The sequence below is a fragment of the Garra rufa genome, chromosome 14 (genome assembly GCF_049309525.1).
Source record: "Garra rufa chromosome 14, GarRuf1.0, whole genome shotgun sequence".
Taxonomy (NCBI): domain Eukaryota; kingdom Metazoa; phylum Chordata; class Actinopteri; order Cypriniformes; family Cyprinidae; genus Garra; species Garra rufa.
In genome coordinates this window covers 2,059,540-2,085,288 of record NC_133374.1, presented here as the reverse complement: position 1 = coordinate 2,085,288, position 25,749 = coordinate 2,059,540, and the positions used below count along the sequence as shown (strand labels likewise).

Here is a 25,749-nt window from a genome sequence, read left to right as displayed (position 1 = left end):
GTAAAACGAATGCTTAATACTTAATGTGTGCTTTTAAAAACCTAATTTGAATCCTTAGTTACTTAAAATTGTAAAAGATAAGTATATTTAATATTTCTAAATTGAATGAAGTATTTGTATTTCTCCTCAGGCCGACGTTCAGGTATTTCACGTGGCACACGTGTGTTCTGGGAATCATCGGCTGTGCCATCATGATGTTCCTGATCAACGCCATCTACGCCTCGGCCAGCATCGCCTTCATGCTGCTGCTGCTGCTGCTGATCCATTACCTGAGTCCCGTCAGCGGCTGGGGCTGCATCAGTCAGGCGCTCATCTTCCACCAGGTAGAGCAGAGCGAGCAGAGAGCGCTGCCAAACACGGCTCTCACAGGACTCTTACAGCCTCTTCATTCATCACACAGTCCTCCACTATCAGTGCATCAGTATTTGTGCTCCATCTGTGTGTCGGAGAATGAGACTAGTAATCAGTGTTATTGTAGTGTTATTTAGTTTTAGTTTTTATTATTTAGTAGTTCATATTTTTAGTCATTTTATCATATGCTTTTAGCATTTTTATTGGTTTACATAGTATTTACACTGCCTCTCAAACATTTGTGACCCTGGACCACAAAACCAGTCTTAAGTCGCTGGGGTATATTTGTAGCAATAGCCAAAAATACATTGCATGGGTCAAAATTTTTGATTTTTCTTTTATGCCAAAAATCATTAAGAAATTAAGTGAAGTTCATGTTCCATGAAGATTTTTTTGTAAAATTCCTACTGTAAACATATCAAAATGTAATTTTTGATTAGTAATATGCATTGTTAAGAACCTAATTTGGACAACTTTAAAGGTGATTTTCTCAGTCTTTTTGATTTTTTTGCATCCTCAGATTTCTGATTTCAAATAGATGTATCTCGGCCAAATATGGTCCGATCCTAACAAACCATACATCAATAGAAAGCTTATTTATTGAGCTTTCATATGTATAAATCTCAGTTTTGTCAAATTTAACCTTATGACTGGTTTTGTGGTCCAGGGTCACATTTAAGATCAGTAAGACTTTTATTGTTTTTTTAAAGACGTTTCTTCTGCTCATCAAGGCTGCATTTATTTGAGCGAAAATGCAGAAAAAGTAATATCGTGAAATATTATTTCAATTTAAAATCCGTGAACAAAGCTGAATTTTCTTTTTTTTCTCTAAATCATTCTGTTATGCTGTTTTATTATTAATGTCGAATACAGTTGTGCTGTTTTTAGTAATATTTTGCATTAGCTTAATTTAATATTTTCATTTTAGGTGAGTTTTTTTTTGTAATTTTGTTGTGTACTCTTGTATGCACTTTTATTCGTTAGTTTTTTAAAATAAATTTTATAGTAAAAATAAAAAGTTATACTTATTTATAATGCAATATTTCATATTTATAAATGTAATTATTCTTGTTTATACTTAAATATTTACAAATGTAAGTATAAAAATATAAACAATTGTACTTGTTTATACATTTAATCATAAAATATAAAAAATTATACTTATTTGTACTTAAATATATTTAGTATTTATAAATGTTATTAAAAAAATATATACTTATTTATACTTAAATATTTTAATGTTAAATTAAATCAATTTAATTATAAAAATAATAATATATATATTTATTTATACTTCATAATCATCAGCTTATATTTTTTTCAGTTTTCATTAAAATTTTTGAAATAACGTTTTGCCCATTTTATGTTATGTGCTTTTGACATTTTTATAGTTTTAGATTTTATTATTAAATAATTTAATATTATAGCTTTTTGTGTTGGTTTAATTTTTATGTTTTCATTTTACTTTTTATTTGTGTTTTTTTATGTACTCTTTTTTTTTTTTTAAGTTTTATTTTTGTAATGAATATTTTGGATTTTTATTTTCAGTTTTCAAATTAATTTTCACTAAAATTTTGGCCATTATGCGCTTTTAAGATTTTTACTAGTTTTTTTTTTTTTTTTTTATATTATACTAGTATTATTTTTAATTTATATACTATTTTTTAAATTCATTTTTTATTTTGAACAGGCTTTTAATTTTATATTTTTATTTTGGTTTAATTTTTAGTGATGTGCTTTTGATGTTTTTAATAGTTTTAGGTATTGTTATTATTGTATTATTCATATGCTATTATAGTTTTATACTTTCATTTTTTATTGTAGTTAAATTTTTAGTAATTTTATTTATTTATGTATTTATTTATTAATAAATTCATATTATTATTTAGGTTTCAATTTTTATTTATTTTTTTATGCTTTAAAGTTGTTTGACAGACTCTTGCATGTGTGTGTGTTTGTGTTTGAGGTGCGTAAATACCTGCTGATGCTGGACGTTCGTAAGGATCACGTGAAGTTCTGGAGGCCGCAGGTGTTGCTGATGGTGTCCAACCCCCGGAGCAGCGTGGGATTGATCAAGTTCATCAACGACATCAAGAAAAGCGGCCTCTATGTGCTGGGACACGTGCAGCTCGGAGACCTGGGTAAAACTCAACACTTTTGATCATATTTATTTATATTTGTTTATTTGATGTATTTTATTAATTTTATTTATTTATTTATTATTATTTTAAATTATTATTTTTCAAATGTATTATTATGTATATTTTAACATTTTATTTCTTTATTTTTAGGCATTTTATTTATTTATTTATTTATTATTATTTTAAATTATTATTTTTCAAATGTATTATTATGTATATTTTAACATTTTATTTCTTTAATTTTAGGCATTTTATTTATTTATTTATTTGTATTTATTTATCATAATTTATTTATATTTATTTTTGTTTTATTTTAGATTTTGAATTGGCTTGTAATTTTATATTTTCATTTTAGTTTAATTTTTAGTAATGTGCTTTGGATATTTTTATTAGTTTTTAAAATGTATTATGCATGCTTTAATATTTTATTTCTTTATTTTAATTTATTTCTTGATTTGTATTTATTTATTAATGTGTATTTATTTTTGCTTTTGATTATTTAAAATTTTTTATTTATTTGTATTTATTTATCATAATTTATTTATATTTATTTTTGTTTGAGATTTTTTACTAGTTGAAAACAAAAAATATTTGTTAATGTGTATTTATTTTTGCTTCTAATTATTTATATTTTTAATTTATTTGTATTTATTGATCATAATTTATTTATATTTATTTTTTGTATATTTTTATATTTATGTATTTTACATATTTATTTATTAATTTCCTGAATTTCATTATATGCTTTTGAGAAATTTTATGTTTTTGTTATTGCAGTATTGTTTTTTTTTTTTGTATTATTTATTTACTATTATTATTATTATTATTTTTTTAATTTTAAATTTTAAATTGGCTTATTTTATATTTTCATTTTAGTTTTTTTCTTTTAATTTTTAGTAATCTGCTTTTGATATTTTAATTAGTTTTAGGTTTTTATTAATATTTTAGATCAGCTTTTATTTTTAATTTCAGTTTTTATTTTTATAAGGTTTTGGCCATTTCATTATATGCTTTTGAGATTTTTAAATTTTAAATTTAAATTCCAAACTTTAATTATTTGCTTATTTTTAAAATGTATTATTATGTATATTTTAATATTTTACTTTATGCATTTTATTTCTTTATTTGTATTTCTTTATTAATGTGTATTCATTTTTGCTTTTAATTATTAATATTTTTTATTTATTTGTATTTATTTATCATAATTTTATTTTGGTTTGTTTATTTTTTATATTTATGTATTTTAGATACTTGTTAATTACCTGAAGAAATTGAGTATTGCAGGTTATTTTCAGTGTGACCTCCTGTTAATTAAATGTGTGTTAATTCTTAATTATTTGTTTATATTTAAAATGTATTATTATGTATGTTTTAATGTTTTATTTATTTATTTTTATACATTTTATTTCTTAAGTTGTATTTATTTATTAATGTGTATTCATTATTTATTCTTTTAATTATTTATATATTTTAATTTATTTGTATTTGTTTATCATAATTTATTTATATTTATTTTGTTCTATTTTTAGATTTATGTATTTTACATACAAACTTATAATTTTTCCTGCATTTTTACTAGTTCTAGATTTGTTATTGCAGTATTATTTATTTATTTTTAAAAATGATTATGTATGTTTTATTTTTTTATTTTTATGCATTTTATATATTTATTTATTTGTATTTATTTATTAATGTGTATTCATTTTTGTATTCACTTTAAATTATTTATATATTCTTTATTCATTTGTATTTATTTAGCATAATTTATTTAGATTTATTTTTATTTTACTTTATTTTGAATTGGCTTTTAATTTTATATTTTCATATTTCAGTTTAATTTTTAGTAATGTGCTTTTGAGATTTTTTTACTAGTTGTGATTTTTTTTATTCTTAATTATTTGTTTATTTTTAAGATGTATTATTATGTATGTTTTAATATTTTATTTCTTTATTTTTATGAATTTTATTTCTTTACTTGTTTATTATTGTGTAATGTGTATATTTTTATATTTATGTATTTTACACATTTACTTATTAATTTCCTGAATTTCATTATATGCTTTTGAGATTTTTTACTAGTTTTAGATTTGTGTTATTGCAGTATTATTTATGTATTTCTTAGTATTATTTATTTACTATTTTATGTTTTATTTATTTTATATTTTGAAATGCCTTTTCATTTTATATTTTCGTTTCAATTTGTTTAATTTTTAGTAATGTTTTTTTTTATATTTTTATTAGTTTTAGGTTTTCATTAATACTTTAGATCAGATTTTATTTTTAATGTCACTTTTTATTTTTATAAAGTTTTTGGCCATTTCATTAAATGCCTTTTAGATTTTTAAATTTTAATCTTTTACATTTTTCTTAATTATTTATTTTTATGCATTTTATTTCTTAATTCGTATTTATTTATTAATGTGTATTCATTTTTGCTTTTAATTATTAATATTTTTTTTATTTATTTGTATTTATTTATCATAATTTATTTATATTTCTTTTTTGTTTGTTTATTTTTATATTTATGTATTTCAGATACTTACTTGTTCATTTTAAGAAGTTGAGTATTCAGGGTTATTTTGAGTCTGACCTCCTGTTAATGAAATGTGTGTTACGCCGGCCGAATGAAGATCAGTGGTAACTGACAGCAAGCGTAGCATGTGGTACATGAATATGAAGCGGTATTCTGTATCTGTATGGAGACTCTAACTCTTGTCTGTGTTTCTGTTCAGACGTTCTCCCGTCGGATCCGCTGCAGTCTCAGTATGACTCCTGGTTGTCTCTGGTGGATCATTTGAATATTAAAGCGTTTGTTAATCTCACGCTGGCCGACTCTATCAGACATGGAGTTCAACACCTGCTGTTCATATCGGGACTCGGTGAGCGACAGACGCCCGTCACACAATCCTCACTTCACTTACACCATCTACAAAAAAAATGTATACCGCGGGAATAGCATATATTGTGGTTATTTTGCTGTAATTTGCTGAACTAATCGCATTAGTTTTTTGTTTTTTTTTATTTAAAATCAAAACATAATGCAAAATATTATTGTTTTATTTAGTAAATTAATCAAATATTATTTTACTTAAATATTACAAAAATAATGCAAACTGTTTTTTTATATTTTTATTTTATTAAGTGAACTAATTACAAACATTTAAAAAATTTAAAAATCATGCAATATTTTATTTTATATAGGTAATTAATCAGAAATATTACTTTACTGATTTAGTTTTTTAGATTTTTGTTTTATTAAGCGAATTAATAACAGCATTTTTTATTCTAAAATATGATGCGAAATAATAAGTATATTTTATTTTTAGTTTTATTAAATATTCTTTTATAAGTAGTTTTGTTTTCACAGAATAAATATTTTTGATCCCATTGTTAATTTTTTATTCGAATGTCACTAAATATTGTACATTTAAAAAAATGTTGTAAAATAATGTACATTTTATGATTCATTTAAGGCAAAAATCTAAGAAAAATAAATGGTTTCACTACTGTAGCACACTAAATGTTTATTGTATATTACACACGGACAACACTGTTTATTTGTTTATTGTTTGTTTATTCATTTAATTATTGATGATATTTTTATTTTTATGTAATTTATTTATTATTATTTGTTTTGTTTTTATTGTTTTAATTACTTATATTTTAGCTATTATGATTTTATAATTTTAGGTATAATTTTTGTTTATTGGTTTTATTATTTTTTTAGCTATTATATATTTTTATTGATTTATTTTTATAATTTGTTTGATTTGTTTATCTTTTTATTTATTTATAAGTAGACATTTTATGTTTTTTAAATTTATTTTGTTTGTTTATTGGTTTATTGTTTTTTATTGTTGTTTAGTTCAGCTTTTATAATTTTAGCTATAATATGTGTTTATTGGTTTATTGTTTTATTGTTATTTCGATTTTAGCTCTTATATATTTTTATTTATTTATTTTTCCTGATGTTTGTTTGTTTTTATTTGTTTTATGTATTTATTTATAATTATACATTTGGTTTATTTTATATATTTTATCATATTTATTTTTATTTGTTTTATGTATTTTATTATATATTTATACTTATTTTAATTTATTTGCTTGTTTATATTTATTTGTTTTGTATTTTTATTATTTATTTACGTTTATTTCTTATTAATTAATTTTATTTTATTTGTTATATTATATTTATAACAATTAATTTCATTTAACATTTTCTTACATTTATATTTATTAATTTAATTTTATATTATATATATATATGTGTGTGTGTGTGTGTGTGTGTGTGTGTGTGTGTGTGTGTGTGTGTGTGTGTGTATATATGTATATATATATATATATAACAATAAAATAAAATTAATAAATATAAATAAATGTACGAAATATTTTATTTATTCTTGATCTTTATTTACCTTTTCAGTTGTTTTTTTATTTTTATTGTTTCATATTTACTTGTTTATATTTATTTGTTTAGTTTTGTTTATTTATTTATTTTTTGTATTTTAGTTATTTACATGTTTATATCCATTTTTTGTTTTATGTATTTAGTTTTTTAATTAATAAATTTATTTGAGTTTTCTATGTTTATATATATTTATTTTATTTATTTACATTTAATTATATTAATTAATGTAATTCTATGTTTGTTTGTTTGTTTATCTTATTTATTTACTTGTTTATTTGCTTACCCAGTTTTCTGTTGTTATCCACAGGCGGTATGAGACCCAATACCCTGGTTTTGGGTTTTTATGACGACACCCCGCCTCAGGACCAGCTGCAGGACTCAACCTTGACAATATACAATTTCTCCGACAACAACTCTCAAACCAACGACCCCGAAGACCAGACTGACCCGCCATTTCATTTCCCGCCAGTCCGAGAGGGCGTGTCTGTAGGCAGAGGCGGGAAATCTCTAGGGCCTCAGGAGTACGTGTGCATCATCGCGGACGCAGTAAAGATGCTGAAGAACGTGGCGCTGGCGCGATATTTTGGTCAGTTCGATCGTACCAATGCGCTCCAGGGGCCCATATTCGTCGACGTGTGGCCGGTGAACCTCCTGCGTCCGGACAGCGCCGCGTATGTCGACACCTGCTCGCTCTTTCTGCTTCAACTGGCGTGTATTCTCAACATGACGAGGACGTGGCAGAAAGCAAAGCTCCGCCTCTTTTTGTGCGTGGAGGAGGGGCGGAGCCTTAAAGGGACAGAACAGAAACTCAAAAATCTGTTGAAAGACCTCCGAATGAAAGCGGAAATCTACACGGTTCCCTGGGATTCGCAAGTCGCTCTGCATTGGCAACGCCAGACGGGATCGGAAATAATCGAAGAGCTGGAAAACGAAGATGGCGGAGTCGAAGCCGATAAAGTCTTCTCTAACAGTTTTCCTAGCAACACCTCGCGCGTGTCGGACGAGTATTTACAGTCGGTTAACAAACTCATCCTGGACCAGCCGCTCCGCCCACCTGCCGTCCGCTTCCTGTATTTGCCCCGCCCTCCGGCCGACACCAGCCGTTACCACGACTACATACATCAGCTAGAGCTGCTCACGCGTAACCTGGGTCCGACACTCCTGATTCACGGGGTCACGCCGGTCATCACCACTGACCTTTGACCTTACGAGAAGCGCAATTTAAACGAAAAAAAAAATAAAATACAAAATAAGTTTGGTTTATTATTTTTCACTTTTTCGAGCACTTCACATGTTTACTTCGCAAGCGACATTTACACAGAGATGTTACGGATCATGAGAAAACGCTCATTCTAATAATTCCATTCCGGTTCTTCCGTCTCTCCTTTTGTGTATTTGTACACTTATTCCATTCAAACTCTCCTTGTTTTGTTTTTTCCTCGAATGTTATGGATCACAAGAAAACTCCCATTTCACTCCTTCCATTCCGGTTCTTCTGTTTTTCCTGTTGTTCTTTTGTACACTCATTACATTCTGGTTCTTCCGTCACTTCTTGTTTTGTTTTTTTCTCAAATGTTATGGATCTCGAGAAAACTTCCATTCCACTTATTCCATTCCAGTTCTTCCATCTCTCTTTTTGTTCTTTTGTACACTAATTCCATTCCAGTTCTTCCATCTCTCTTTTTGTTCTTTTGTACACTAATTCCATTCCAGTTCTTCCGTTTCTCCTTGCTAGTTTTTTTTTCTCAAATTTTACGGATCACAAGAAAACTCCCATTCCGGTTCTGCCGACTCTCCTTTTGTTCTTTTGTACACTCATTACATTCTGGTTCTTCCGTCACTTCTTGTTTTGTTTTTTTCTCAAATGTTATGGATCTCGAGAAAACTTCCATTCCACTTATTCCATTCCAGTTCTTCCATCTCTCTTTTTGTTCTTTTGTACACTAATTCCATTCCAGTTCTTCCATCTCTCTTTTTGTTCTTTTGTACACTAATTCCATTCCAGTTCTTCCGTTTCTCCTTGCTAGTTTTTTTTTCTCAAATTTTACGGATCACAAGAAAACTCCCATTCCGGTTCTGCCGACTCTCCTTTTGTTCTTTTGTACACTCATTCCATTCCGGTTCTTCCGTCTTTCCTTGTTTTGTTTTTTTCTTGAATGTTACAGATCACAAGAAAATGCCCATTCCACACATTCCATTCCGGTTCTTGCATCTCTCCTTAATTATTTTCTCGGATGTTGTGGATCACGAGAAAACAACCATCCCACTAATTCCATTTCGGTTCTTCTGTCTCTCCTTGTTTTTTTTTTTTTTTTTTTTTTCAGATGTTGCAGGTCACAAGAATATGCTTATTGCATTCTGGTTTTTCCGTGTCTCCTTTATTTTCTCGGATGCTCCGGATTACAAAAAAATGCCCATTCCACCTATTCCATTCCGGTTCTTCCATCTCTCCTCATTTTGTTCTTTTCCCAGATGTTATGGATCACAAGAAAATACCCATTCCACTCATTTCATTCCGGTTCTTCTGTCTCTCCTTGTTTTGTTTTATTTCTTCGATGTTACGGATCACAAGAAAACGCCGTTCCACTTTATTCATTCCGGTTCTTCTGTCTCTCCCTGTTTTTTTTTTTTTCTTGGATGTTACGGATCACAAGAAAACGCCCATTCCACTTTATCCATTCCGGTTCTTCTGTCTCTCCCTGTTTTGTTTTTTTTTCTTCGATGCTACGGATCACGAGAAAACGCCCATTCCACTCATTCTATTCCGGTTCTTCCGTCTCTCCTCGTTTTGTTCTTATCCTGGATGTCACAGATCACAAAAAAATGCCTGTTCCACTCATTCCATTTCGGTTCTTCCATCTCTCCTTGTTTTGTTATTTTCTCGGATGTTACGGATCACAGGAAACGCCCATTCCACTCATTCCATTCCGGTTCTTCCGTCTCTCCTTGTTTGTTTCTCTTCTTGTAACAATGTAACAAGCGAATTCATGGAATTCTAGAATGTTGCGGCCCGACATTTCGGTGCTATTCCTGAACATTTTGCCAAACATTGCCAACAAAGACTGGAATGTTTTACGATGTTTTTAGCCACTCCAGAAGTATTTTTCAAAAAAAAAAAAAAAAAAGATTTGTGAGTGTGTTTGTTTACTTGATGCAATAATAATTGTTATTTTGATTTTCTTTTTTTACGGCCAAGACAGATCTCTTGACTTCAGCGGTACAGTTGTTTGAGTTTTACAGTTTTATTGACGCCAAACCAAAGTGCCTTGTGTTTGTGTCGTGTGTTTGTGTGTGTGTATGGTGGGGTCCACATGTGCCTTGTATTACAAAAAAACACAAACACATGACTAACAAACAGTATGACAGTATACCTCCAAACGTATGTACAAAATCACACTCCATTCTGTTTGTATTGTTTTTAATATGCAATCATTTTAAGTACTGTAAACTTTAAGTATGTTAAAAAAAATTGTTTAATAATTGAATAAAAATAAATAATATTTGCTTATATATTTGGCTGTTGTTGATTTATTTGGATTGAAGGTAGATTAACTTTGCAATTAAAATGATTTTTTAAATCAGTATTATGTTTTATGGACACATTAATGATACTGTTTATTATTTAGGTGAATACTCACAAATGTTTGGTTAAATTTTACTCAATTTTTTTTAATTATATTTCAGTATTCACTCACTTGATTCTCATTGTAATAAAATATTTGTATTGCAGACTTATTTTACTGTAAAATATGCTACAATACATTTTTTTTTCTTCATTCAGATCACATATTTGATAGCATAACAAATGCCACTCTTATGTGTGAATACTTCACAATTTAAATAATATTTTACAGTTTTTTCTTTCAAATTTTATTAAATGAAAATATAAGTGAAAAACTGCTTGTTTATAATTAAAATAATGCCACAATGATTCTAAAAATAATTTATTTATAAATAATGAATAATGCATTCTTTTCTGTCTGTCGTTACATTTATCATTCTATCAGTCTGTCTGTCATTCCATCTACCATTGTGTCTGCCGTTCTATCATTCTGTCTGTCATTCTGTTGTTTCATCTTTCATTCTGTCTGTCTTTCTGTCTGTCATTCCATCTACCATTGTCTGCTGTTTTATCATTTTTTCATTCTATTATGCTGTCTGTCAGTTCCATCTACAGTTCTGTCTGTCGTTCCATCTATGATTCTATCATTCTGTTTGTCTTCCATCTACCTTTCTGTCTGTCGTTTTATCATTGTCTGTCATTCTATCTATAATTCAATCTGTCTGCCGTTCTATCATTCTGTCTGTCATTCTGTTGTTTCATCTATCATTCTGTCTGTCGTTCTGTCTGTCATTCCATCTACCATTGTCTGCCGTTTTATCATTCTTTCATTCTATTATGCTGTCTGTCGTTCCATCTTACGTTCTGTCGGTCGTTCCATCTATCATTCTGTTTGTCATTCCATCTACCTTTCTGTCTGTCTTTTTATCATTGTCTGTCATTCTATCTATAATTCGATCTGTCGTTCCATCTATCATTCTGTCTGTTGTTCTGTTCCATCTACCATTCTGTCTGTCATTCTATCTACTGTTCTGTCTATCGTTTCATCTATTGTTCTATAATTCTATCTATCATTCCATCTGCCATTGTCTGTTGTTTTATTATTCTGTCATTCTGTCTGTCATTCTATCTGTCGTTCCATCTACTTTTCTTTCTGTTGTTCTATGATTCTGTGTATTGTTCTGTCTGTCGCTCTGTCATTCTATCTGTTGTTCCATCTGTCGTTCTGTCTGTCGCTCTGTCATTCTGTCTATCATTCTATCTGTTTCATCTACCATTCTGTCTGTCGTTCCATCTACTGTTCTGTCTGTTGTTCTATGATTCTGTGTACTGTTCTGTCTGTCGCTCTGTCATTCTGTCTGTCATTCCATCTACCATTCTTTCTGCCGTTTTATCATTGTCTTTTGTTCTATTATGCTGTCTGTCAGTTCCATCTACAGTTTTGTCTGTCATTCTATCTATCATTCTATCATTCTGTCTTTCGGTTCCATCTACAGTTCTGTCTGTTGTTCCATCTATCACTCTATCATTCTGTCTGTCATTCCATCTACCATTCTGTCTGCCGTTCTATCTGTGGTCTATCATTTTGTCTGTCATTCTATCTGTTGTTTCATCTATCATTCTGTCTGTCGTTCCATCTACTATTCTGTCTGCCGTTCTATCATTGTCTGACATTCTGTTATTTTCTGTCGTTCCATGTATCGTTCTGTCTGTCACTGTCATTCTGTGTTTTTCTATCAATTATTCAATGTGTCGGTTCCATCTACTGTTCTGTCTGTTGTTCCATCTACTATTCTGTCTGCCGTTCTATCATTGTCTGACATTCTATTATTCTCTGTCGTTCCATGTATCGTTCTGTCTGTCACTGTCATTCTGTCTGTCTTTCATTCTATCATTCTATCTGTCGTTCCATCTACTGTTCTGTCTGTTGTTCTATGATTCTGTGTACCGTTCTGTCTGTCGCTCTGTCATTCTGTCTGTCATTCCATCTACCATTCTGTCTGCCGTTCTATCATTGTCTGACATTCTATTATTCTCTGTCGTTCCATGTATCGTTCTGTCTGTCACTGTCATTCTGTCTGTCTTTCATTCTATCATTCAATCTGTCGTTCCATCTACCATTCTGTCTGTTGTTCCATCTATCACTCTATCATTCTGTCTGTTGTTCCATCTACTATTCTGTCTGCCGTTCTATCATTGTCTGACATTCTATTATTCTCTGTCGTTCCATGTATCGTTCTGTCTGTCACTATTATTCTGTCTGTCTTTCATTCTATCATTCTATCTGTCGTTCCATCTACTGTTCTGTCTGTTGTTCTATGATTCTGTGTACCGTTCTGTCTGTCGCTCTGTCATTCTGTCTGTCATTCCATCTACCATTCTGTCTGCCGTTTTATCATTGTCTTTTATTCTATTAGGCTGCATGTCGGTTCCATCTACAGTTCTGTCTGTTGTTCCATCTATCACTCTACCATTCTGTCTGTCGTTCCATCTACTGTTCTGTCTGTTGTTCTATGATTCTGTGTACCGTTCTGTCTGTCGCTCTGTCATTCTGTCTGTCGTTCCATCTACTGTTCTGTCTGCTGTTCTATCATTGTCTGACATTCTATTATTCTGTCTGTTGTTCCATGTATCGTTCTGTCTGTCGCTGTCATTCTGTCTGTCTTTCATTCTATCATTCAATCTGTCGTTCCATCTACCATTCTGTCTGCCGTTTTATCATTCTGTCTGCCATTCTGTTGTTTCATCTATCATTCTGTCTGGTGTTCCATCTATCATTCTATCATTTTGTCTGTCGTTCCATCTATCGTTCTGTCTGTCGTTCCGTTTTCATCTACCATTCTGTCTGTCATTCTATCTATCATTCTATCTGTCGTTCCATCTACTGTTCTGTCTGTTGTTCTATGATTCTGTGTACCGTTCTGTCTGTCACTCTGTCATTCTGTCTGTCGTTCCATCTACTGTTCTGTCTGTCGTTCCATCTACTATTCTGTCTGCCGTTCTATCATTGTCTGACATTCTGTTATTCTCTGTCGTTCCATGTATCGTTCTGTCTGTCACTGTCATTCTGTCTGTCTTTCATTCTATCATTCTATCTGTCGTTCCATCTACTGTTCTGTCTGTTGTTCTATGATTCTGTGTACCGTTCTGTCTGTCGCTCTGTCATTCTGTCTGTCATTCCATCTACCATTCTGTCTGCCGTTCTATCATTGTCTGACATTCTATTATTCTCTGTCGTTCCATGTATCGTTCTGTCTGTCACTGTCATTCTGTCTGTCTTTCATTCTATCATTCTATCTGTCGTTCCATCTACTGTTCTGTCTGTTGTTCTATGATTCTGTGTACCGTTCTGTCTGTCGCTCTGTCATTCTGTCTGTCATTCCATCTACCATTCTGTCTGCCGTTCTATCATTGTCTGACATTCTATTATTCTCTGTCGTTCCATGTATCGTTCTGTCTGTCACTGTCATTCTGTCTGTCTTTCATTCTATCATTCAATCTGTCGTTCCATCTACCATTCTGTCTGTTGTTCCATCTATCACTCTATCATTCTGTCTGTTGTTCCATCTACTATTCTGTCTGCCGTTCTATCATTGTCTGACATTCTATTATTCTCTGTCGTTCCATGTATCGTTCTGTCTGTCACTATTATTCTGTCTGTCTTTCATTCTATCATTCTATCTGTCGTTCCATCTACTGTTCTGTCTGTTGTTCTATGATTCTGTGTACCGTTCTGTCTGTCGCTCTGTCATTCTGTCTGTCATTCCATCTACCATTCTGTCTGCCGTTTTATCATTGTCTTTTATTCTATTAGGCTGCATGTCGGTTCCATCTACAGTTCTGTCTGTTGTTCCATCTATCACTCTACCATTCTGTCTGTCGTTCCATCTACTGTTCTGTCTGTTGTTCTATGATTCTGTGTACCGTTCTGTCTGTCGCTCTGTCATTCTGTCTGTCGTTCCATCTACTGTTCTGTCTGCCGTTCTATCATTGTCTGACATTCTATTATTCTGTCTGTTGTTCCATGTATCGTTCTGTCTGTCGCTGTCATTCTGTCTGTCTTTCATTCTATCATTCAATCTGTCGTTCCATCTACCATTCTGTCTGCCGTTTTATCATTCTGTCTGCCATTCTGTTGTTTCATCTATCATTCTGTCTGGTGTTCCATCTATCATTCTATCATTTTGTCTGTCGTTCCATCTATCGTTCTGTCTGTCGTTCCGTTTTCATCTACCATTCTGTCTGTCATTCTATCTATCATTCTATCTGTCGTTCCATCTACTGTTCTGTCTGTTGTTCTATGATTCTGTGTACCGTTCTGTCTGTCACTCTGTCATTCTGTCTGTCGTTCCATCTACTGTTCTGTCTGTCGTTCCGTTTTCATCTACCATTCTGTCTGTCATTCTATCTATCATTCTATCTGTCGTTCCATCTACTGTTCTGTCTGTTGTTCTATGATTCTGTGTACTGTTCTGTCTGTCGCTCTGTCATTCTGTCTGTCGTTCCATCTACTGTTCTGTCTGCCGTTCTATCATTGTCTGACATTCTATTATTCTGTCTGTTGTTCCATGTATCGTTCTGTCTGTCGCTGTCATTCTGTCTGTCTTTCATTCTATCATTCAATCTGTCGTTCCATCTACCATTCTGTCTGCCGTTTTATCATTCTGTCTGCCATTCTGTTGTTTCATCTATCATTCTGTCTGTCGTTCCATCTATCATTCTATCATTTTGTCTGTCGTTCCATCTATCACTCTATCATTCTGTCTGTCGTTCCATCTACTGTTCTGTCTGCCGTTCTATCATTGTCTGACATTCTATTATTCTGTCTGTTGTTCCATGTATCGTTCTGTCTGTCGCTGTCATTCTGTCTGTCTTTCATTCTATCATTCAATCTGTCGTTCCATCTACCATTCTGTCTGCCGTTTTATCATTCTGTCTGCCATTCTGTTGTTTCATCTATCATTCTGTCTGTCGTTCCATCTATCATTCTATCATTTTGTCTGTCGTTCCATCTATCGTTCTGTCTGTCGTTCCGTTTTCATCTACCATTCTGTCTGTCATTCTATCTATCATTCTATCTGTCGTTCCATCTACTGTTCTGTCTGTTGTTCTATGATTCTGTGTACCGTTCTGTCTGTCATTCTGTCTGTCACTCTGTCATTCTGTCTGTCATTCCATCTATCATTCTGTCTGCCGTTTTATCATTGTCTTTTATTCTATTATGCTGTATGTCGGTTCCATCTACAGTTCTGTCTGTTGTTCCATCTACTGTTCTGTCTGTTGTTCTATGATTCTGTGTACCGTTCTGTCTGTCGCTCTGTCATTCTGTCTGTCGTTCCATCTACTATTCTGTCTGCCGTTCTATCATTGTCTGACATTCTATTATTCTCTGTCGTTCCATGTATCGTTCTGTCTGTCACTGTCATTCTGTCTGTCTTTCATTCTATCATTCAATCTGTCGTTCCATCTACCATTCTGTTTGTCATTCCATCTATTGTTCTGTAATTGTGTCTGTCATTCCATTTACCATTCTGTCTGTCGTTTTATCATTCTGTCTGCCATTCTGTTGTTTCATCTATCATTCTGTCTGTCAGTTCCATCTACAGTTCTGTCTGTCGTTCCATCTATCATTTTATCATTCTGTCTGTCGGTTCCATCTATAGTTCTGTCTGTCGTTCCATCTATCATTCTATCATTTTGTCTGTCGTTCCATCTATCGTTCTGTCTGTCGTTCCGTTTTCATCTATCATTCTGTCTGTCGGTTCCATCTATAGTTCTGTCTGTCGTTCCATCTATCATTCTATCATTTTGTCTGTCGTTCCATCTATCGTTCTGTCTGTCGTTCCGTTTTCATCTATCATTCTGTCTGTCATTCTATCTGTCGTTCCATCTACTGTTCTCTGTTGTTCTATGATTCTGTGTACCGTTCTGTCTGTCACTCTGTCATTCTGTCTGTCATTCTATCTACCGTTCTGTCTGTCGTTCCATCTATGGTTCTATCATTCTGTCTGTCATTCTATCTATAATTCTATTTGTCGTTACATCTACTGTTCTATTGTTTTATCATTGTCATTCTGTCTGTCATTTCATCTATCGTTCTGTCTGTTGTTTTATAATTGTCTACTGTTCTGTCTGTCATTCTATATATCGTTCTGTCTGTTTTATCATTCTGTCTGTCAATATATCTACCATTCTGTCTTGTTATTTTTAGTTATTTTGGTAAATTAAGTTGAATTAATTTAAAGTATAAAATGAAAATTTAGAAATGGTTCCTTGGCAGCTAGCTAAAATAAAATAAGTTAAACTTTTTATATTTTACATTAATTAAATTAATGTAATTTAATTACGTTTAATTCAGATTTCAGTTTATTTTATTTCAAGTAGTTTATAGTTTTAGTTTTCGTTAACCTGATGTAAATGCATCTTGCTCAGTTTCTGCAGTCTTGTTTATTGGAGACATTTGAATGTAAGACATTTGACTGAAGTATAAAGCGTCCGTCTTTGACTGAACATCAGAGCACGAGCGCAAGAACGGGGTGAGGGGGGTATGGAAGGAGATAAACGGGTTAGCTGAAGGACTCTTACCTGAGCTAAATGAGGTCGAGTGCTTATTTGGACGCCGTCCATGAACTAAAATGATCGAATGCGCTGACATCACATCATATCCACTCCTGCAGCAGCGGCCTGTCGGGTCAGGTCATCTTTATCGCCATGGCGATGGAAGCGGTTGTCATGGCGCTGCGGGTGCTGGGAGACCCGTCGTGGTGGTGCTGTGATGCCATTTGCTGTGAGCACAACAAACACACACACACAGGTGTTGAGTTCCTCACAGGAGTTCATTCTGTCCAAACACACTCAACATGAGATGCTGTTCAGCGGCTCTCAGTGTTTGTGCTGCTCTCCTTCAAAGAAATGACACTAGAGTTGATATCTTCATTCAAATGCAATGACATTTGAGAGATTTGTAAGTGTCCAAATACTGTTTGTGGCCTGTGTGTGTGTGTGTGTGTGTGTGTGTGTGTGTGTGTGTTTGTGTGTATACACATTTTATATTATTACTAATAACAAACTATATATAACATTATATTAAAAATATATACTAATTTTAATTCTTTCCTCTCTTTTGAACTTATCACAGTGTGTCTTGTCCTCTCTCTCTCTCTCACACACACACACACACACACACACACACACACACACACACACACACACACACAGACAGAGAGAGAGAGAGAGAGCTGTAAGAGCGTGTCAGTGGTCATAACATAATGAGCTACAGTAATCTTCTGTAATTACCTGGGAGGAAACAACAAAAGTTCTGGCAGTACTTTTTTCTCTCTCGACCCATTATCACAGTTTTCTCTTCCGTCTGCTTGCGCTCACCCTTGTTTCTCCTTTATTTCTCTCTCTTTTCTCTCTCTCTCTCTCCGCTAATGTTCTGGAAGAGATAAGTCGCGCTCTGCTCTTCCGTGTCTTTGGTCTGATAAGATTTCACACGCTGCTCTTAAAATGAACGAGCTTCATCTTCAGCTGTTTTCCTGGAGGTCAAACTCACATATTCAGGCATTAGTGCGACTTAAAGTTAAAAACCAAGTTAATATCAGTCTGTGTGTGTGCTGGTCTGATGTTCTTTATTGTTGTGTAACAGTTGTTTTCTCAGGCTTTAAGTGTGAAAACAAGAGTCTGGCTAGATCTGTTGTTCCGTCTGTCATTCTATCTAAGTCTGTCGGTCATTTTATCATTCTGTCATTCTCTATTCTGTCTGTCTGTCTTTCATTCTGTCTGTCGTTCTGTCATTGTCATATCTACTGTTCTGTCTGTCGTTTCATCTATCAATCTGTCATTTCATCTTTCGCTCTATCGTTCTGTCTGTCATTTTATAATTTTGTCTGTCATTTCTTCTAAAGCTGTCTGTCGTTTTATCATTCTGTCATTTTTATCTACTGCTCTGTTGTTCCATCCATCGTTTTGTCTGTCATTTTATCATTTTGTATGTCAATTTATCTACCACTGTCTGTTGTTCCATCTATCGTTCTGTCTGCTGTTTTATCATTGTCATTCTATTATTATGTCTGTCATTCTATCATTTGGTTTCCGTCTGTAATTCCATTTATAGTTTTGTCTGTCATTTCATCATATTGTATGACATTTTATTTACCACTGTCTGTCATTCGATCTATCGTTCTGTCTGTTTTTATCTATCTATCCTATCTATCTATCTATCTATCTATCTATCTATCTATCTATCTATCTATCTATCTATCTATCTATCTGTCTATCTGTCTGTTTGTCGTTCTATCTATTTTTTATCATTCTGTAATGCTATCTATCATTCTATTTCTGTCTGTTGTTCTATCTATCATTCTGTCAGTTGTTTTATCATTCTGTCTGTCATTCTATCTGATGTTCTCTGTCGTTTTGTCATTCTATCTATCATTCTGTTTCTGTCTGTCTTTCTATCTATGATTCTGTTTCTGTCTGTATTTTTTAATCATTCTGTCATTCTATCTATCATTCTATTTCTGTCTGTCGTTCTATTTACCATTCTGTCTGTTGTTTTATCATTCGGTCTGTCATTCTATCTATCATTTCTCTGTCATGCAATCTACTGTTTTGTCATTCTTATCTACCATTCTCATTCTGTCTATCGTTCTGTCATTTTAGAATTTCGTCATCTTTTATGTATCATTCTTTTATTCTGTTATTCTCGCTATTGTTCTGTGTACTGTTCGTGTGTATATTGTTCTGTCTGTTGTTTTATCTATATTTCTGTCATTCTATCTATTGTCCTGTCTGCCGCTCTGTCATTGTCTGTCCATTTTATCTACCGCTCTGTCTGCCGTTCCGTCCAGCATTTTGTCATTCTGTCTATTATTTTGTTTCTGTCTGTTGTTCTATCTATCATTCTGTCTGTCGTTTTATCATTCTGTTTGTCATTCTATTTACCATTCTGTCCGTTGTTCCATCTTCAGTTCTGTTTGTCGGTCTGTCGTTCTATCGCTCACTCTGATATTCTATCATTCTGTCGCTCCATCTATGATTTGGTCTGATGTTCTAGCTATCATTCTGTCTGTTCTGTGTCTATTGTTCAATCTACTGCTACTGTCTGATATTCTATCTAACATTCTGTGTCTTGTTCTGTCATTCTGTCTCTTATATATAATATAATAATATAAAATATCAATTTTTCCATGTTTGCACAGAACAGACATCCCCTCTTTCTCCCAGTCCTGTTTTCTGTCTCTTGTTTGTGTGGTTTTCTCTCTGTTCTCTCATTCTATTTTCTTTCTTTGTGTCGGTAATGCACTGAAGTCTTTTTCAGCCCCCCTCATATTTCTACCCCCTCTTTTTTCTTTCTTTCTCTCTCTCTCTCTCGTCTTTCTGTCTGTCTCTCTCTCTCTCCGTAATTACTGTCGCTCTCTGATAGGATTGTTTTTCTCAGGTGAGCGCGCCCAGTTCTCATCGCCGTGGGAACAGCTCGACACTAAATTATAACTTCTGCTCCATAACAGAGCCGAGCGAAGAACCGCTGCGTTAAAAACAGAAAGAGAAGCAAAGAGAGGCAGAGAAAATGGCAGAATGAACATCTTAATTGTTTCTGTTTGTTTGTTTGCCGGTGTTGTGGGTAATTAGCACATTGTGAGAGAGGCGTGAATAAGTGCGGAAAACTCGTCAGGCGGAAAGAAGTCGTGTTCATTTGTGGCGTTCAGCTCCTGCTGCTGTAAACACACACACACCTGAACACACACCTGCGGAAACACACACACACCGCATGCCTCTTTCAATTCAGTTATTTTTTCACTTAAGATTATGATGCAAATTAGACTTTAAAGTCATAAACATTGAGTCTATTTACTTAAATACACCTTCCCATTGTGAACAATTCATAAGTGAGGCTTATTCCGTAGAGTTTACTGTTTAGTAGTTCTGAATCATAGTTTGATGAAGTTTGCATCTTGTGACATTTATGGGGAGACACTGCAGGCGAAAACTGTTTTTTCATGCAACTGTCAGGTTTTGGGCTCAGAATAGTGGAAAGAAAACTTTCAAAATAGACTGTTAAGTGTTTCTTTTGTAGCACTTATCTATTTTAGTCAATGGATTTCAATTTCAATACAGATTTTTAAAGGCTGTTTTCTCAAAATGAGCCATAAATCTCCTCTTCAGTAGCACTTACACACACCACACTTTACATTTTTATTCCTGTCTATATTCTGAAGGTTTTTTACAGAGGGATTTGCTCATGATTTGCTTGATTTTATACATTTTATTCTCCAAAATATATATAGTAAAAAAAATATATAGTGTTTCTATATACAGTCTGTTCTGTTTTTTTTCTGAATTATGGCGTGACGAAATGAGATTCCCAAAATTCCCTCTGTAAAACATTTGACTCTAATATGTCAAAAAACTAAACAAGAATTTTGAAACTGACTTCATCCAGTGTTTAGATTTTTGTACTAAAAATGTATGCAAATTAGCGCATATCTCTTTAAATAATGGATCATTTGCATATTTAAACCTAACATTTTAGAAAACTGGTAATACAAATTTTTTTATTTTTTTATTTTGCAATTATCAATGTAATCAATCAAGTGGGTAAGTAAGGTGATAACTGTTAGTTTTTTTTTTTTTACCCTATTTACCTGCAGTGTCTCACCTTAAAGCAAAAATGAAGCAGTTGCACAGTCGAAATTGTCGTTTGCATCTAAAGTTTAGTTTTTACTATGTAGAATATGATTCTGATGGGCTCTGAACACATTTTGTTTCATGATGGCAGGACTGGATGAGCTGTACCTGTAGGTGATCAGATCAGATATGGACAGAGGCTGCTGTATTGATCGATTCGGCCGTGTGTCATTGAGTCTGCTGTGAGATGGGAAACCCTGCAGTCACAGAAATGAGTCTCTGAACACCAACCGCTGCGATGCTGCTTTCCATTCGCTTCTGTCGCTGTGAGCATATGCCAGTTTATTTTTCATACAGATGTTCTCTCGAATGAATGTTCTGGGGTAAATACCGTTTCAGCTCTACGTTCAACATCTGCTGCATTCTGTTGATATATATAGGTATGTTAGGGTTAAACTAAGACTAAAATCTTTACTTGAAATGAATTCAAGATTAACTGAAATAAAAATAAAATATAGGCCTATTTAAAATCAATTTATTTTATTTGAGCTAGTTCCCAAAGAAAAATGTCTTGTTTTTGTTTAGTATAACTTAAAGCAGGGTTTGTATAGTTAACTAAAACCATTAAATAAATAAATAAATAAATAAATGTTAACTAAAGATTAAATAAAATAATAAAATTTAAAAAAGATATATTTTTTTATTTCAGCTAAAGGCAAAATATCTAAATTCCGTTTAGTTAAAAACAACAGAGACTAAAAATGACAAAAACGCAACAAAATTACCAAAACTTTAACTAAAAGTAACATTAAAGCAAATAATATAAACATAAAATGCGATTCAAAATATGAATTAAAACTAAAATATAAACTAAATCCTCACAAGTATCACAATAATACTAAAATATCACTGACTTGAAGTGAATGAATAGCTACATAAAAAACAACAGACAAAAATAGACAAAAAAAAAAAAAAAAAACACAATCTGAAACAAATGATTTGCGAACCATAATTTCAGATCGGGACTCCGGAACGCGGATGACGAAATTATTCAATTTGTGAAAAATGAATCGCGAACCTGCTCCAAAGTTCTGATGTAAATCAAAAGATTCACAAACCCGCTCCAAAGTCCCTATCTGAATCAAATTATTCAAACCATAATTTCAGGTTGGGACTAAGAAGCGCAGTTCGCGAATCATTCAGATCATTTCAGATCATTCAGAACAGCATCCAAAGTCCGGATCTAAAACAAATTATTCTCAAAACAGCACCAAATGATTCGCAATCCGAACTCCCGTTCTAAAATGTTTCGCGATCCACACCCTGTAGTCTTGATTTGAATACTGATTTGTATCCGAACTCCTGATCTGCAACAAATTATTCGCAATACAGAATACCAATCTGCAACAAATGATTCACAATCCGCGTCCTGAAGCCCTGATTTAAATAAAGATTTGCGATCCGAACTGCCGATCAGAAACAAAAGATTTGCAAAACCACACCAAATGATTTGCAATCCAAACTCCCGATCTGAAATGATTTGCTATGAAACAAATGATTTGCAATCCAAACTCCCGATCTGAAATGATTTGTGATGAAACAAATGATTTGCGATCCAAACTCCCGATCTGAAATGATTTGCGATGAAACAAATGATTTGCGATCCAAACTCCCGATCTGAAATGATTTGCGATAAACCAAATGATTTGCGATCCAAACTCCCGATCTGAAATGATTTGCAATGAAACAAATGATTTGCGATCCAAACTCCCGATCTGAAATGATTTGCGATAAACCAAATGATTTGCGATCCAAACTCCCGATCTGAAATGATTTGCGATGAAACAAATGATTTGCGATCCAAACTCCCGATCTGAAATGATTTGCGATAAACCAAATGATTTGCGATCCAAACTCCCGATCTGAAATGATTTGCGATGAAACAAATGATTTGCGATCCAAACTCCCGATCTGAAATGATTTGCGATGAAACAAATGATTTGCGATCCAAACTCCCGATCTGAAATGATTTGCGATAAACCAAATGATTTGCGATCCAAACTCCCGATCTGAATTGATTTGCGATAAACCAAATGATTTGCGATCCAAACTCCCGATCTGAAATGATTTGCGATAAACCAAATGATTTGCGATCCGAACTCCCGATCTGAAATGATTTGCGATGAAACAAATGATTTGCGATCCAAACTCCCGATCTGAAATGATTTGCGATGAAACAAATGATTTGCGATCCAAACTCCCGATCTGAAATGATTTGCGATAAACCAAATGATTTGCGATCCAATCTCCCGATCTGAATTGATTTGCGATAAACCAAATGATTTGCGATCCAAACTCCCGATCTGAAATGATTTGCAATGAAACAAATGATTTGCGATCCAAACTCCCGATCTGAAATGATTTGCGATGAAACAAATGATTTGCGATCCAAACTCCCGATCTGAAATGATTTGCGATAAACCAAATGATTTGCGATCCAAACTCCCGATCTGAATTGATTTGCGATAAACCAAATGATTTGCGATCCAAACTCCCGATCTGAAATGATTTGCGATAAACCAAATGATTTGCGATCCAAACTCCCGATCTGAAATGATTTGCCATGAAACAAATGATTTGCGATCCAAACTCCCGATTTGAAATGATTTGCGATGAAACAAATGATTTGCGATCCAAACTCCCGATCTGAAATGATTTGCGATGAAACAAGTGATTTGCGATCCGAACTCCCGCTCTGAAATGATTTGCGATGAAACAAATGATTTGCGATCCGAACTCCCGATCTGAAATGATTTGCGATAAAACAAATGATTTGCGATCCAAACTCCCGATCTGAAATGATTTGCGATGAAACAAATGATTTGCGATCCAAACTCCCGATCTGAAATGATTTGCGATGAAACAAGTGATTTGCGATCCGAACTCCCGCTCTGAAATGATTTGCGATGAAACAAATGATTTGCGATCCGAACTCCCGATCTGAAATGATTTGCGATAAAACAAATGATTTGCGATCCGAACTCCCGATCTGAAATGATTTGCGATAAAACAAATGATTTGCGATCCGAACTCCCGATCTGAAATGATTTGCGATAAAACAAATGATTTGCGATCCAAACTCCCGATCTGAAATGATTTGCGATAAAACAAATGATTTGCGATCCAAACTCCCGATCTGAAATGATTTGCGATGAAACAAATGATTTGCGATCCAAACTCCCGATCTGAAATGATTTGCGATGAAACAAATGATTTGCGATCCAAACTCCCGATCTGAAATGATTTGCGATGAAACAAATGATTTGCGATCCGAACTCCCGATCTGAAATGATTTGCTATGAAACAAATGATTTGCGATCCGAACTCCCGATCTGAAATTATTTGCTATGAAACAAATTATTTGCGATCCAAACTCCCGATCTGAAATGATTTGCGATGAAACAAATGATTTGCGATCCAAACTCCCGATCTGAAATGATTTGCTATGAAACAAATGATTTGCGATCCAAACTCCCCAATCTGAAATGATTTCCTATGAAACAAATGATTTGCGATCCAAACTCCCGATCTGAAATGATTTGCTATGAAACAAATTATTTGCGATCCAAACTCCCGAATCTGAAATGATTTGCTATGAAACAAATGATTTGCAATCCAAACTCCCGCTCTGAAATGATTTGCGATAAAACAAATGATTTGCGATCCGAACTCCCGATCTGAAATGATTTGCGATAAAACAAATGATTTGCGATCCAAACTCCCGATCTGAAATGATTTGCGATCCGAACTCCCGCTCTGAAATGATTTGCGATAAAACAAATGATTTGCGATCCGAACTCCCGATCTGAAATGATTTGCGATCCGAACTCCCGCTCTGAAATGATTTGCGATAAAACAAATGATTTGCGATCCAAACTCCCGATCTAAAATGATTTGCGATCCGAACTCCCGCTCTGAAATGATTTGCGATAAAACAAATGATTTGCGATCCGAACTCCCGATCTGAAATGATTTGCGATGAAACAAATGATTTGCGATCCAAACTCCCGATCTGAAATGATTTGCGATCCGAACTCCCGCTCTGAAATGATTTGCGATAAAACAAATGATTTGCGATCCAAACTCCCGATCTGAAATGATTTGCGATAAAACAAATGATTTGCGATCCAAACTCCCGATCTGAAATGATTTGCGATCCGAACTCCCGCTCTGAAATGATTTGCGATAAAACAAATGATTTGCGATCCGAACTCCCGATCTGAAATGATTTGCGATGAAACAAATGATTTGCGATCCAAACTCCCGATCTGAAATGATTTGCGATAAAACAAATGATTTGCGATCCGAACTCCCGATCTGAAATGATTTGCGATAAAACAAATGATTTGCGATCCAAACTCCCGATCTGAAATGATTTGCGATCCGAACTCCCGCTCTGAAATGATTTGCGATAAAACAAATGATTTGCGATCTGAACTCCCGATCTGAAATGATTTGCGATGAAACAAATGATTTGCGATCCGAACTCCCGATCTGAAATGATTTGCGATAAAACAAATGATTTGCGATCCAAACTCCCGATCTGAAATGATTTGCGATGAAACAAATGATTTGCGATCCAAACTCCCGATCTGAAA

General features: G+C 33.3%; 1 protein-coding gene across 1 annotated transcript in view; it reads left to right on the top strand.

The window, feature by feature from the left end:
• LOC141285224 (solute carrier family 12 member 9-like) overlaps positions 1-10,408 on the top strand; it is an 87,705-nt gene extending 77,297 nt beyond the window's left edge. The window contains exons 12-15 of the mRNA XM_073818263.1: positions 131-323; positions 2,318-2,492; positions 5,225-5,371; positions 7,208-10,408. Of these exons, the coding sequence (XP_073674364.1) occupies positions 131-323; positions 2,318-2,492; positions 5,225-5,371; positions 7,208-8,103 (1,411 nt within the window). The 3' untranslated portion in view covers positions 8,104-10,408. The remainder of the gene's footprint in view (positions 1-130; positions 324-2,317; positions 2,493-5,224; positions 5,372-7,207) is intronic.
• The last annotated feature ends 15,341 nt before the right edge of the window (positions 10,409-25,749 follow it).